This window comes from Bos javanicus, chromosome 3, assembly GCF_032452875.1.
Source record: "Bos javanicus breed banteng chromosome 3, ARS-OSU_banteng_1.0, whole genome shotgun sequence".
Taxonomy (NCBI): domain Eukaryota; kingdom Metazoa; phylum Chordata; class Mammalia; order Artiodactyla; family Bovidae; genus Bos; species Bos javanicus.
The window spans coordinates 86,297,561-86,313,334 of record NC_083870.1 but is presented as its reverse complement, the minus strand read 5'-3'; the positions used below and the strand labels follow the sequence as shown (position 1 = coordinate 86,313,334).

The following is a 15,774-nucleotide window of genomic DNA, read 5'->3' as shown; positions in this document are numbered from 1 at the left end:
TGACTTTTATGATGTGCTTTATGATTTCCAAACCACTTAAAATCCATTCTTTCCTCTGATATTTACAGCAATTTTTCCTTTAGAGAAGGAATCATTGTCCACTTTAAATCTTCTGGATGAAAATGGAATCACAACGTAACTGATTTCTTCAAGGTCCCACTGGAGACGGTAAAGCCTGAATGCAGTTTCCTGTGTCTGATTCCTATGATCTGTCCTAGAGGTGCTGGATGCTGTTCCCTCACTTCTGAGCAGGCCCCGAGCCTTGAGCGGGGACAGGCCCATTCTTCCTGCTCTCCTTCACTCCCCCGCCCCAACAACTTCACCCTCGGGGAACAGCACAGAGCCGGTGGCTGACTGGGGCAAGGGTCAAGCTAACTCTGAACTTCAGGCTCAACTTCTCATTCTCTGGAGGCCTGAAGGTAAATTTTTGCAGAAGTGAGGTAAAAAAAATAAACAACTCAGTCCTGGCCAACTGTTCTCCAAGGCACATCCGCTTTCCTGAAAGACAAAAATGTGAGTTACCTGGTTAGGTGGTCTGTGTCAGCAGGGACGGAAATCTTCCACCACGTCTTGCAAAACCTGAGCAAATGGCAGGCCTGCCTGGCCCTGGGCCTTTACGTACTCAGCTTAGTTGATCACAGCCACCTGGGGTAACAGACGCCCTCCAAGCTCATTCCACCTTCACACATTCAGTGCCTTCAGGGCTCAGACAGGTGAGCAAGGGTGAAGGGGCCGGGTATAGAGGAAACAAGCGAGGGCCAAGGTTGACCTATAAGTGTGGTCGAGCCGAAAGTCTTATCAAAAATCCATTAGCAAAGGACAAAAGCAAAACTCTGTGTTTATCTCTTTCAATTTTCAAAAAAAATTGTTGAGAAGTAAAAGAAAGTCAGTGTTAAAGCAAGGTTTCTCAAGTATGAGGCACCTTTTCGCTATGTCGTTTCCCTCCTTCACGACCGGGAAGCTCCCTGCCAGGGCTCCCCGTGCAGGGCCGTCCCCATCTCATCCCAGCCATGCATCACCTGCTCCAGGCTTCCCCTAGCCCCTCCCCTTCATGACGCCCTCTGCCCCGACTTGGGCTACAACACCCCACACTGGTCTCTACCATCATCTCTCTTGGGGGTGTTTTACTTTCTCCCTAAGTAATACATGTTTAACTGCAAAAATGAAAAAAAAAAAAAAAGTATAAAGACATTAAAGATGTTTGTAATCCCCCAATCCAGAAAAAACCCTTGTTAACATTTGATGTAGTTGCTCACTATCTCTGTAAAGATTCTCTTGCACACTGTCACTGAGATGACCCTCTGTAGTTAATTCTGGGTGTAACTTCTGCTACTTTGTATTTCCCAGTGCAATTACAGTTGTGCCTCTTTAGGCTCAGTGGTAAAGAATCCGCCAGCAATGCAGGAGTGGCCGGAGACATAAGAGATGCTAGTTCAATCCCTGGGTGGAGGAGATCCCCTGGAGAAGGAAATGGCAACCCACTCGAGTATTCTTGCCTGGGAAATCCCATGGACAGAGGAGCCTGTATATATGTATAACTGAATCACTTCGCAGTACACCTAAAATGAATACAATATTGTAAATCAACTATACTTCAACAAAAATTTTAAAAAAGAAACCAGAAAGTTGAGTCTTCAGCCCTTTTAAGCCAATTCCTTGGGCACATGACCTTGGATGAGAAAAAACCTTATCTTCTTATTTCTTTTCACTGAGAAAGGAGCTACTAATTGCTTTCCTAACTGTTAATAACTGGGTTGCTGTAAGTATAAAATAAAATAATTTGCTTGCAAATGAAATCTGTAATTAAAAGGATGTGTTTCAACTCTCAATAACAACAACAAAACAGTGAAGCAAGAATAATTATAATACTTAAAACAGCTGAAACTTGTTCTATGATAGGAAATATAAAGCTCTTGTAGATAGGAAGACTGGAAGGTTTTCCTACATCTCATGTCTGCTTTCATGTTAGAAAGTTACTTGTCCAGTGTGAGCAAAGGTAGCATAGAACCAGAGGAAGAAAGACACAGAAGATCTAATCAGAGTCAGTTCAGATACACGCAGGACAGTGTCCTACATCAGGAAAGCCTGGGCTGTGAATCACTCCTACATGAGTTCAAATTCCAGTCCCTCCCTTTCTGTGCCTCTGTGGCATGATCAGCAAAACTATACTGTCACAGAAAGTCAGTCCATATTTAATTTAATGATAAGAAAAGGAGAAGGAAATGGCAACCCACTCCAGTATTCTTGCCTAGAGAATCCTGTGGACAGAGGAGCCTGGTGGGCTGCTGTCCATAGGGTTGCACAGAGTCGGACACAACTGAAGTGACTTAGCATGCACGCCTGCATTGGAGAGAGAAATGGCAACCCACTCCAGTGTTCTTGCCTGGAGAATCCCAGGGATGGAGGAGCCTGGTGGGCTGCCGTCTACGAGGGCGCACAGTCAGACACGACTGAAGTGACTTAGCAGCAGCAGCAGCAATGATAAGAAAACTATTATGAATTTCAAGTGTCAACTTACTGTAGCATTTAGTTACTTTTTGGGGGAGACACTGCTAGAAGAGCACAGGCTTTACTATTGATAAACCTGGTCAACCTGAGTTCTAGTTGTGCCCTGTGAGCTTTAAGACTGTAGATCCCATAGTTGGCCCTGATAAGCTCCACTTTTGAGCCTTATCCCCAGTGTGGTGATTGGAATTTGAACCTTGTAACCTTAAACTAGAACACATGGTCCATGAAAGTTGCACTGGTCTTTTTTCTACCTAATTATTGTCATATTCACAGGGTTGCATAATTGAGACATAATATATGCTCAGGAAACATTTATAGATATAAGGACTTAGGAAACAATTTGAAATGATCTCAGCAGCATAACTAACTCTTTATTTGGTATACAAAAAAGAATTTTTCTTACTCATTTTACAACATTATGAGTAAAACACCCAACTGGCTGGCTGGCTGGGAAACAAGAGAGAAAGAGTTTTCTCTGCATTCTCATTCATATTTCAAGTTATGCATCATATAAATGTATCACCTAGATTTGTAAAGGGTGGTTGTTGTTCAGTCACTAAGTTGTGTCTGACTCTTTGTGACCCCACATACTGCACTACACCAGGCTTCCCTGTCTTTCACAATCTCTGGGAGTTTGCTGAAACTCATGTTCCCTGAGTCGGTGATGCTTATCTAACCATCTCATTTAAAAAGGCAAAACGACCTCTGCAGGAAGAACTTACAGAGTAGAATCTCATCTACTTAAGTCCATGGTACTTAGAATCACTTGTGATGCCCACAGTGCTAAGGAAGCAGCCTTCCCCATCCCTTTCTCAGCAATTAGCTTCACGTTTTTGTGAGTGGGAGGCCCTAAAAAGATCTCAGAACATTTAAAGCTCAATAAAGATGGTGAGTGTCCAATCTTCTTTGTGGGTAACAGGCAGAGGCTAAGCTCCTATCCCCCAAGTTTCTAGGGAGGGAACAACTTGAAGCTGAAATCTCCATCAGAGTCAAGCCAGGGCGTAGGAAGTAAAGGCATGAGTCTTGGTGATGCACAGCCTAGGGAACCTTGAGGTACAAACAGCTGCAAGAGTGACTCATGCTGGGTAGGGCTATCTGGAGACATTCCAACTAAAGCAAAGCATCACAAGAAGAAGAGTAGGGAAGGGCAGAGAGAGGAACTCTGGGTCCCCATGCTCCTATTTCTTGTTACTCACCTATTGAAAAAGGCAGAAAGGATTCCCTTTTCTTAAACTGTCCATTCTCCAGAAAATGCTCTGGATTGAAGGTGTCAGGGGTGGCCCACTCTGTGGGGTCCCTGTGCAGTGCAATCAGGTTAGTCATGACCATGGTGCCCTGGAGAAGACAGAAGTGACTCATGCAAGACAGGACACAACACATGTGTGCAGAGGCAGTCCCCCTGCTCACGCAGCCCAGGCTCCAGGGCTGACAGCACCCTGAACTCCCTCCGTCTCCCCAACTCACCACCTTCTGAGGCCAGCCCCTAGCACCATGCTCCTTGCCATGGGACAGCTTACAATGGTGCACTGAAATTGTCTGCTGGGAATTTTATCAGGGAAGTGTGGCTACTCGAGTGCAGAATGGATCCCTTCAGGGACTTGCCAGTGTAGAACTCGGGAAGGAAGTTGTGTGCATCAATAAGAGAATAATGTGACAGTGGGCAGGCAGTTCTGGACCAAAATCAACCCAGTTGCTCAGTGAGATGGCAGCTTCTCCAACATGAAAAATGTCTCATTCATCTAAGATTCTCCAACTCTCTTCCCTTCATTGTCTAGCACATTCCACAGAAGATTTAATGACAGAATCAGGTCACCCAGTGAAAGGAACCACTGTCCTTCCCAGTGCCCAGCAAGAAACCCAGGAGTCCTCCTTAGTACCTCCCTTTCCCTCATTCTGCTTTCATCCCATCCTTCACCAGGCTGGCCACTTTTCCTTGAAATTCCTCTCGATTCTATCACCTCCATGTTATGTCCTCCACTTCCTGGTCCAAGTTACTACCTTGGTTGTCCACACTCCTACAGTAGGCCTAACTACAACTCTATATCCTCTCCCCGCTTCAAAGTGCTTCACACACGGAAAGCAGAGTTAGGTCTGGACATGATTTGGTTGTCACTGCTATCCATCCACTACATCTGGAACCTGATAGATACACTCCAGTATTTCCCAGCACTCTTATATTAAGGACACATCACCTGCCCTCTATCTGAGTCATGGTCCTTCTGCCTGCACTCCCACTATATCAAGCCTCTTTCAGTTTCTCAATCATACCACTTGTTCCCATAACTTTCTACATGGTGGCTTCCGGGCTTCCTCACTAGACCTGCTGGTGCCAGGGTCTTTGTCCCTGGCATGAGCCCTGGTCACCCCCTCCCTCTGCAGGAGACCTTCCAATATTAGTAGGTAGGTCTGGTCCGGTCTCTTATGAGGTCACTGATGTTTTTCCCTGAGTGCTAGTGTGCACATGATCCAAGAGTGGAGTTGATATTTCCTGTAGCCCTGTGGAATTCCTGCAATCAAAAGCTGCTGGCATTCAAAGCCAGATTCCTTCGGGCTCAGGACTTTCACTCTTGTGGGCAGAATTTCTGTATTGTAGTCATTTTCCAGTTGCAAGTTCCCCACCCAGAGATTTGTTCTAGTCCTCACAGAATACTACATCAGAAAAAAAATCTTGTAGAACCAGTCTGTTGAGCTAGGATGGTTCTCTGGAGCTAACTGAATTGCTACGAATATGTGAAGATCACCCGTAATATCATTTAGACCTCAGAATTCACCCATAAAATGGTCAATCAATAAGAAAATAGTAAATGCAATCACTGCGGGAATAGCTGCTTTTTCTAGGGCTGCAGGGACCGTGACCAAGACGAGCCCAAAGGGAGGTTCTTCCAGTTTTGCCTTGAGATCAACACCAGGTTCAATACACAAAGAGAGACTCAGATTGGATTGGATCCACAGAAATAGACCAAGGTGGCGAGAAAGCAAGGTACTGTATATGTGCAGTGTTCTGGTGAGATACTATGGGGCAGAGGAGAGCTGTTTGCTGAGATCCTAGGAGTGATGGGCAGAGAGAGAGCAGAATTGCCTTTGTGAGGAGAGGGAATTTAACAGGGCCCTGCTGAGAACAATTGCAGGAACACTCTCTTGAAATCAAGCCAAATGAAGCAACTCCAGTGGGAGAACATGGTGTAGTACAAAAAAGATGAACCTGGGCATCAGAACACTTCTATTTCTTTAACCCAACTCATATGACTTTGTAGCCAAGGGATCTTAAATACAAGATCAATCAGCTCTGAGCCTTGATGCAAATTCATAAAATGAAGATAAGAGAATGATTGAGAATTAAGACATTTTGAAAGAATCTATATAGTTCATAGTACATAACCACTCCTTAAAAAGCATTCATTAGTTCTCTCCTTTTGTGATATTTAATGTGCACAGGCTTGGATTGATTCTCTTGTGAGGTAGTCCCATCAACAGACTGTAAGTCAAGGCAATACCTGTGGGGATATTATGTTAGAAACACCAGTTTAATGTGATGGCCCAGGAGGCCTAACTGTCCCTCACATTTTAACGTACTATAGCCCTAGGATTGTGAAGCAGAATTTTCCAAAAATAAATCTGGCAAGTCACTATCCTATCAGAAGCCCTCCCATGACAAAGAAAAGGACTTCATGGCAAAGGCTGACTGAGAATTGCTGCCTGCACATCATGCAGTAAAAAGAATGAGAAATCTCACAGCAGAGAGAATTCAGCCTTTGCCTGAACGTGCTTGACGTAGGAATTTCCATTCTCCTTCAGAACACCAATTACCATTGATCTGATAATGTTCTGAAGACCTCACATGAAGAGAGATATCCAGTATTAGGTCAGTAATTATATCTCTCTCTCCCCATTTAAGTGTTTCGCTAAGACAAGAAAACAGGTCGCTTTTCCAGGTGAGAATCCCACCATTTAAAATATGAGCTTGGAGATCTGAGGCTGTTGGTGTGAGTCCCTAATTACCTTGGGCAGGTGGTATCCAGCCAGGGTGGTGTCCACTGCCACCTCCCGGGGCACGTTCAGAGGGATGATGTTCCCCATTCGCAGCACCTCATGGATGACAGCGTTGGTGTAGGGCATGGACTCTCGAGCGGCCATGCTTGGCTGTTGTGATTGGCCAAGCACCTTGTCAATCTCAGCTTGGACTTTTTCTGAAAAAAGCAGAGGTGGTTCTATTATTCTGTTTTCCCATAACTCTCCTTGAGCCTGGTTAAGTTAAGGAATGAAATAACCAGCATCAAAATGGCTATCTTAGGCTCTCCAGACTAGCTTCTCAGGGAGGTATGAGAGCGGGAAGTGGGCCCTGCTCTGAGACAAATTAGGTGGCAAACTCCTGCTCAACAACATTCCTGCTGGAAAGCTCTCTGAGCTTCAGATTCCTCTTATTAGTGAGAGTGAACCAACATCCCCTATAGATGAACTAATTTATGGAAGCATACTGGCCTGGCCCAGCCCATCCACTAATGAGCTCACCTTGGATTTCGGGGTTAAGGGCCATGAAGAGCAGCCCCCAGCGCAGGCTGGTTGAAGTCGTCTCTGTTCCAGCAAGGAAGAGGTCCAGGGTGTTGTAGATGAGGTTTTCTTCATGGAAACTTGAAGTAGCATCGCCCTTATGCTAAAAAATACAGCGATTATTGACTTATCCAGATGGTTCTTAGTTGCCACAACATAGGAGGCTTCATCCTAGTGAGAACATGGGAGGAGAGATTCCCCCAAGAGAAATGACTTTTCCTTTGACCATCTCAGCAGGCCAAGGCTTATTATTGCAGTATCATTAGCATACTCCTGCCCCAAGTGCTGGAATCTCTTGTCACCGTGGATGGGTGAAAATTGAGACATCCTCTTTACTTCCATATTTTGGGAGAATCTGTTATTTATTATTATAACAGTATATTATTATATTGGAAATATAATAATATTTGGGTTACAATATTAGCCACACCTTTTACTATGTATATGACTTGACCAAGTTACTAAACCTTTCAAACTACATTCAATACCCATCCGTCAACTGGCATTATGAACTATGTGAGATGGAAAGGTCATAGAAGAAATCCTCAACAAATGTTTGTACTGTTATCATAAAGAATAAAATGAATTTCTCTGCAGTACAACAATTTTCATAATTTCCCATCAACATCCTCCTTTTTAGGTTAAAATTCTCTGATTCCAGCGGCCATTCCTCATGGCACTTCAGCATCTTCACCACTTTGCTAGAGAAGCTTCAAAGTGTCAGTGTTCCTCTGTGTGTGGTCGCACACCTGCACACCTTATAACAAGTGAAATCGCCTCCTCTCAGGAGAAATCAATGCTTCTATTAACGGTATAATGATAAAGTGAAATAGGAGACAGAGAAAAATGCACAATTATTTCAACTGCAAGAGTTGAAAATGAGTCAAAAATTATGCCACTGTGGCAGTGATGAGTATTAGCCAGAGGGCTTACTATGTTAAAGGACATACAACCTATTTGGCCTTTCCCATGCATCTTACAAATAACATTTGAAAGTGCATGAAATAGGGAGGAGGAAGGAATCCTGGCCAAAGTCCTCCACTTGAGGCTAACCTTTGGCATCTGACTCATGTTCGCTTGTGCTCTGCACTGGGGAACTGGGAAAGAGGTAGTGGACTGGACATTGTATGGCTATTAAGAAAACAAGGCTTCTTTTTCTTATCGGGTACAGGTCTTTCAGATATGGGCAGAGCATAGAGATTAGACTGAAAAGGCAGTATTTGGGCTTTCCAAAGACCTCAATTAAAGAAAGTAGGGGAAACTACTAGACCATCCAGGTATGACCTAAATCAAATACCTTACGATTATACAGTGGAAGTGACAAATAGACTCAAGGGATTAGATCTGATAGACAGAGTGCCTGAAGAACTATGGATGAGGTTCATGACATTGTATAGGAGGTAGTGATCAAGAAAAAGAAATGAAAAAAAGCAAAATGGTTGTCTGAGGAGGCTTTACAAATAGCTGAGAAAAGAAGAGAGGCTAAAAGCAAAGGAGAAAAGGAAAGATATACCCATCTGAATACCGAGTTACAAAGAACAGCAAGGAGAGATAAGAAACCCTTCCTAAGTGGTCAGTGCAAAGAAATAGAGGAAAACAATAGAATGGGAAAAACTAGAGATCTCTTCAAGAAAATTAAAGATACCATGGGAACATTTCATGTGAAGATGGGCACAATAAAGGACAGAAACAGTATGGACCTAACAGAAGCAGAAGATATTATGAAGAGGTGGCAAGAATACACACAAGAACTATACAAAAAAGATCTTCATGACCCATATAACCACAATGGTGTGATCACTCATGTAGAGCCAGACATCCTGGAATGTGAAATCAAGTGGGCCTTAGGAAGCATCACTATGAACAAAGCTACTAGAGGTGATGGAATTCCAGTCGAGCCATTTCAAATCCTAAAAGATGATGCTGTTAAAGCACTGCACTCAATATGTCAGCAAATTTGGAAAACTCAGCCATGGTCATAGGACTGGAAAAGGTCAGTTCTCATTCCGATCCCCAAGAAAGGCAATGCCAAAGAATGTCAAACTACTGCACAATTGCACTCATCTCACACACTAGCAAAGTAATGCTCAAAATTCTCCAAGAGACTTCAACAGTACGTGAACCAAGAACTTCCAGATGTTCAAGGTGGATTTAGAAAAGACAGAGGAACCAGAGATCAAATTGCCAACTCTTTTGGATCATCAAAAGAGCAAGAGAGACCATTCACACTGACTGCTTCTCCTGAGCAGATCAGCAAGACCATGGGTGCTTGCAAGGAGCTTGATGCAGCACCGTCCCACCCCAAGCCAGGAGCCGGCAGGGGACATCTGCGTGCTCCAATCCATGGGCAAAATGCTTTGAAGAGCTCACCACACACACCTTTATGGTTCTCTTTAAAGAAGCCTCACAGAAGCTTGAGGAGGAGAATAAGATGGCAGAGGAGTAGGTGGACATGGAGTACATCTCTCTCCACAGATACACCAGGAATACACCTTCAAACAGAGATGTGCATGCAGAACACCAGCTGTGAGTGGACAGGAGTGCCTGACCAGCAGAAAAGAATATACAGAACCATGCAAAACTCAGTAGGATGAAGGAATGAGGGGGAAAACTAGGAGTGGACCTGCCCTCAACCGGTGGGGGAACTGAAGCAGGGGTCCTATCCCCACATTGGGGCAATTGTATGAGTCAGAGGAGAAACATTTAAGGCTGAGAGTGAAACAGCTGATCTGTGGCAGCCTAAATGGAATGAAAACCAGACAGTCCTTGCTGCAGCCACACATACATTGGACAGGGACATAGGTTCCCTGGAAGGTGCAATGGCTGAGAGATGGAGTTTAGGGATTGTGGAGCAATCCCAGGGTGAGGGCTGCTGCTGGTTACAGAGAGACAGATCGAGGGGATGTGAACAAGAAGATTATGGTGGGAAATGCCTGTGGAGAAAACCTGGGCAGCCATGGAAGCAAAGCAATACTTCTGAGTCACGCAGTAGTGTCTGGAACATTCACCATAGCCTCTCTCTCCCCACACACCAGCATCGGTGTGAACAATAGAGAGGCTGGCCCATCAAACGCCTGATGCACTGAACTAGAGTAGGACCCCACCCAGGGTGCCTCTTTAAGTGCCTGATACACAGATCTACAGAGTAGGATGCCAGCCAGGTGGGCCCCTCTGTGTGCCTGACGTGCCCAACAACAGAAAACGACCCCAGGCAAGGGAGCCCTCTAAGTGCCTGAATGAGCAGAGCTACAGAGAAAGGCTGGCTAAAGAGGCCTTCTGATCACCAGCTACAAGAGGCTTGAAAAAAGACTCTGAGAGGGTCATAACTCCTGCGATGGAGGCAGTCCGTGTCCCCACACACTTGGTGCTGCCAGGGTCCCTGCAAGCCAAGAAGCTGCGCCACCTTCATGCTCAACTCTCACTGGGGCAGAGCTGCCACAGGCCAAAAAAAAAAAAAAAAAGTCTTGCATCTATGCAAACAGGATCACTTCATTCGTGTCCAACTCTTTGTGACCCTGTAGACCCTGTGGCCTGCCAGGCTTCTCTGTTAGGGGGCTTCTCCAGGTAAGAATACTGGAACGTATTGGCCAATACTGGTTGCCATACTCTTCTAGAGCACTATATTTCCTGCTGCCCTAGCCACCAACTCCTCTGAGTACCTGGTGCTGCCAGAACCCCTGTGACCCAAGCAGCTGGACCACCTCTGCACTTGACCTTCACAAGGGCAAACCCAAGTCCTCCAGGGCAGCCTCAGAAGCAAACACCAATGAACGATGGATGACCCACATGCAGAAGTGGAAATAAAACCACAATTGAAACCCAGGGGCAGTGTGGCCAAGGAAGAAGACCCAAAATCTTCCCACCAGCTGTACAAGCTCCAGATTAAACCCACATGATCAACTAGGCAGTCTCTGTGCCTATGGAATATGTAAAAGGACACTGAGAGCTCGCACAAAAGAAAATGCACTGGTTCTGTTAGCTGTGGACACTGGAGGGAAGAACACACAGGAATGGGACCAGATTAGAATCTGAGCTGCACCCACAGCAGGTCCAGAGATCAGCATAGTGTTGGAGGGCATCCTAGAGAAGTGAGGTGGACTGTGACTCCCAGAGAGGAAAAGGACTCTGACAGCAATGATTCAGGAAAAACATTTATTATTCTTGTGTTTTGATTTGTTCTGTAGATTCTTTTGGATTTTTTTCTCTTTTTTCCCCCCTTTCTGTTGTAGTTGTTGATTTTATTGGCACTATGAAATCTAATTAAGCTTTTGAGCTTTTTTTTTTTTCCTCACATTTTTTATTGTTGTTATAAACCTCTGCCTCTATGTTGGGCTTTCACAGTTCTGTGGAGTTTTCCTTTTGTTTTTTTATTTTAATTTTTGACTTTTTAAACCTATTATTATTTTTCTATATTTATTCCTTTGTTTGCTTTTCCTACTGTTCTTTTCCCCTGCAGTTAATCTTTAATGTATATAAATCTTCTTTATCTACCTCTATTTAACTTTGCATATCTATTCTTTCTTTACTTTCTTTCCTTTCCTCTCAACATATTTGTTAGTTTTATTTTCATTGCTTTATTCCCCAATTGGCACCTTGCTTTTGTTTTGTTTTCCAGTTTGTGCTTTAGTTAGTTTTATTCTTAACTGGTAGATATAATTTTTGGTTTCCTTTGTTCGCCAGGTTAATCTATTCTACTTTATTTTTGTTGGACTGTTTTGATTTTGCTTATGGGTGTGTATATATATATATGTGTGTGTGTGTGTGTGTGTGTGTGTGTATTCAGTGACACTTTTTATTGTTGTTATAAACCTCTGCCTCTATATTGGGCTTTTGCAGTTCTGTGGAGTTTTCCTTTTTCTTTCTTTCTTCTTCCTTTTTTTAATCTTCTTTTTTTTCTTTTCTTTTTTTTATAATTTTAATTTTTAATTTTTTAAACCTACTATATATTTTTCTACATTTATTCCTTGGTTTGCCTTTCCTACTATTCTTCATTTTGCAGTTAATCGTTAATGTATATAAATCTTCTGCATCCATGACTATTTAACTTTGCATATCTATTCTTTCTTTTCTTTCCTCTCAACATATTTGTTAGGTCTGCTTTCATTGCTTTATTTGCACCTTGATTTAGTTTTGTTTTCCAGTTTGTGCTTTAGTTAGTTTTGTTCTTAACTGATAAATACAATTTTTTATTTCCTTTGTTCACCTGGTCAATCTACTGTACTTTATTTTCGTTGGACTGTTTTGACTTTACTTATGGGTATATATATATGTGTGTATATTCTGTTATTTTGATTATTATTTACCTGATTTTGTAACGGCTATTTGTCGGGGGTTCATCTTTGGGTTCTTGGTATGGGGTATTTGTTTTAATCTCACTTAATACCACAGCAAACCACTTGAGGAATCTTTGTTCATGACCAGAGATCAAGCCCTGAGCCTTTGGAATGAAAGCACTGACTCCACGACCCTAGTATACCAGAGAACTAACCCCAGGGAGTATCAAATAGTGAGAACTCACACAAAGGAAGCCACTTGAATACAAAATATGGCATCACTCAACCACCAGTAGCACCCTGTGCAGGATGCTTCATCTAAAACAAAACAATACAAACCCAATCATCAGCACAGAGGATTACCACCTCACTCAGCCTTGCCCATCTGAGGAAAAACAAACAAACAAAAAACTCAGCACAAATCCCATCCTATACAAAGCTTACACTGGACCAACACTTAGGAGGGCAGAAACCAAAAAGAAGAAATAATTCAACCTTGAAGACTGAGAAAAGGAGACCTCAAACACAATAAGTTAAAAAAAATAATAATGAAAAGGCAGAGAAGTACTATGCAAATGAAGGAACAGACTAGAAACACAGAGGTCCAAATAAATGAAGAGGAAATACGCAAACTACCTGAAAAAGAATTCAGAATAATGATAGTAAAGATGATCAAAAACCTTGAAAACAAAATGGAGAAAATGCAAGAATCAATTAACAAAGACCTAGAAGAATTAAAGAATAAGCCAAGACAGACAAACAACACAATTACTGAAATTAAAACTACTCTAGAAGGATTCAATATCAGAATATCTGAAGCAGAAGAATGAATCAGTGAGCTGGGAGACAAAATTGTGGAAATAACTTCTGAAGAACAGATAAAGTAAAAATAATGAAAAGAACTGAGGATAGTCTCAGAAACCTCTGAGACAATATCAAATGCCCCAAATTTGAATTATAGGGGTCCCAGAAGAAGAACAGAAAAAGAAAGGGTATGAGAAAATTTTTGAAGAGATTATAGTTGAAAATTTCCCCAACATGGAAGAGGAAATAGTCAAGTCCAAGAGGAACAAAGAGTCCCATTGATGATAAACCCAAGGAGAAACACACCAAGACACATACTAATCAAACTAACAAAGACTAAACACAAAGAAATAATATTAAAAGCAGCAAGGGAAAAGCAACAAGTAACATACATGGGAAACCCCATTTGCTTAATAGCTGATCTTTCAGCAGAAACTGCAGGCCAGAAGGGAATGGCAGGATATATTTAAAGTACTGAAAAGGAAAAATCTACAACCAAGATTATTGTACTCAGCAAGGATCTCATTCAAAGTTGATGGAGAGATAAAAGCTTTTCAGACAAGCAAAAGTTAAGAGAATTCAGTACCACCAAACCAGCTTTCAACAAATGTTAAAGGAACTTATATAGTTGGGAAATAAAAGTGAAGAAAAAGATTTACAAATGCAAACCACAAACAATTAAGAAAATGGCAATAGGAACACATATATCAATAATTACTTCAAATGTACATGGATTAAATACTCCAACCAAAAGACACAGACTGGCTGAATGGATGCAAAAATAAGACCCATATTTGCTGTCTACAAGAAACCCACTTCAGATCTAAAGACACATATAGACTGAAAGTGATAGGATGGAAAAATATATTCCTTGCAAATGGGAAGTAAAAGAAAGCCGGAGCAGCAATCCTCATATAAGACAAAATAGACATTAAAATAAAGAATATTACAAGAGATAAGGAAGGACACTACATAATGATCAAGGGAACAATCAAGATGAAGAGATAACAATTGTAAATATCTATGCACCCAACATAAGAGCACCTCAGTACATAAGACTAACACTAACAGACATAAGGAGAAATTGACAGTAACACAATAATAGTAGGAGACTTTAACACCCCACTCACACCAGTGGACAGATCATCAAAACAGAAAATTAATAAGGAAACACAAGTCTTAAGTGATACATTAGATGAGATGGATGTCATTCATATCTTCAGGACATTCCATCCAAATGCAGAAGAATACACCTTCTCAGGTACACATGGAACATTGGCCAGGATAGACCACATCTTGGGTCACAAATCAAACCTCAGTGAATTTAAGAAATTGAAATCATACCAAGCATCTTCTTCGACCACAATTCTATGAGACTAGATATCAATTACAAGAAAAAATGGTAAGAAACACAAACACTTGGAGATTAAATAATACATTTCTAAATAACCAACAGGTGACTGAAGAAATCAAAAGGGAAATCAAAAAATTTCTAGAAACAAATGGCAATGAAAACATGACAACTCAAAACCTATGGGATGCAGCGAAAGCAGTTCTAAGAGGGAAGTTTATAGAAATACAATCCTACCTCAGGAAACAAGAAAAACATCGAATAGACAACCTAACTTTACACCTAAAACAACTGGGAAAAGAAAAACAAAACAAAAAATCCAAAGATTAGCAGAAGGAAAGAAACCATAAAGATCCAAGCAGAAATAAATGAAAAAGAAATGAAAGAAACAATAGTAAAGATTAATAAAACTGAAAGCTGATTCTTTGAGAAGATAAACAAAATTGACAAATCTTTATCCAGACTCTTCAAGAAAAAAGAGAAGAATCAAATCAACAAAATTAGAAATGAAAAAGAAGAGGTTACAACAGACAATGCAGTAATACAAAGGATCATAAGAGACTATTATGAACAACTCTATGGCAATAAAATGGATAACCTGGAGGAAGTGGACAGATTCTTAGAAAAGTTCCATCTTCCAACACTGAACTGGCAAGAAATAGAAATTATGAACAACCCAAATACAAGCACTGAAATTGAAGCTGTGATCAAAAATTTCCCAAAAAACAAAAGCCCAGGACCAGATGGCTTCACAGGAGAATTCTATCAAACATTTAGAGAAGACCTAATGCCTGTCCTTCTAAAACTCTTTCAAAAAATTTCAGAGGAAGGAACACTTCCAAACTCATTCTATGAGGCCATCATTACCCTGATACCAAAACCAGGGAAAGACAACACACAAAAAAAGAAAACTACAGGCCAATATCACTGATGAACATAGATGTAAAAATCCTCAACAAAATTTTAGCAACAGAATTTAGCAACACAACAAAAAGCTCATACATAATGATAAAGTTGGGTTTATTCCAGGGATGTAAGGATTCTTCAATATACTCAAATCATTCAATGTAATACACCATATTAACAAATTGAAAGATAAAAACCATATCATTTTAATAGATGCAGAAAAAGAATTTGATAAAATACAGCACCCATTTGTGATTAAAATCCTTCCAAAAAATGGGCATAGAAGGAACCTACCTCAAAATAGTAAAGACCGTAAATGATAAGACTATAGCAAATATTATTCTCAATGGTGAAAAACTGAAAGTATTCCCCCTAAGATCAGGA

General features: G+C 41.5%; 1 protein-coding gene across 2 annotated transcripts in view; it reads right to left on the bottom strand.

Annotated features, from left to right (window-relative positions):
• Positions 1-15,774, bottom strand: part of LOC133245124 (cytochrome P450 2J2-like) — a 31,703-nt gene continuing 15,929 nt past the window's right edge. The window contains exons 6-9 of one of the 2 annotated variants that reach the window (XM_061413070.1): positions 7,018-7,159; positions 6,508-6,695; positions 3,705-3,843; positions 1-498 (exon numbers count right to left, since the gene is read on the bottom strand). In XM_061413070.1, coding sequence (XP_061269054.1) covers positions 320-498; positions 3,705-3,843; positions 6,508-6,695; positions 7,018-7,159 — 648 coding nt within the window. In that variant the 3' untranslated portion in view covers positions 1-319. The remainder of the gene's footprint in view (positions 499-3,704; positions 3,844-6,507; positions 6,696-7,017; positions 7,160-15,774) is intronic. The other variant, XM_061413071.1, reaches the window with a different exon arrangement.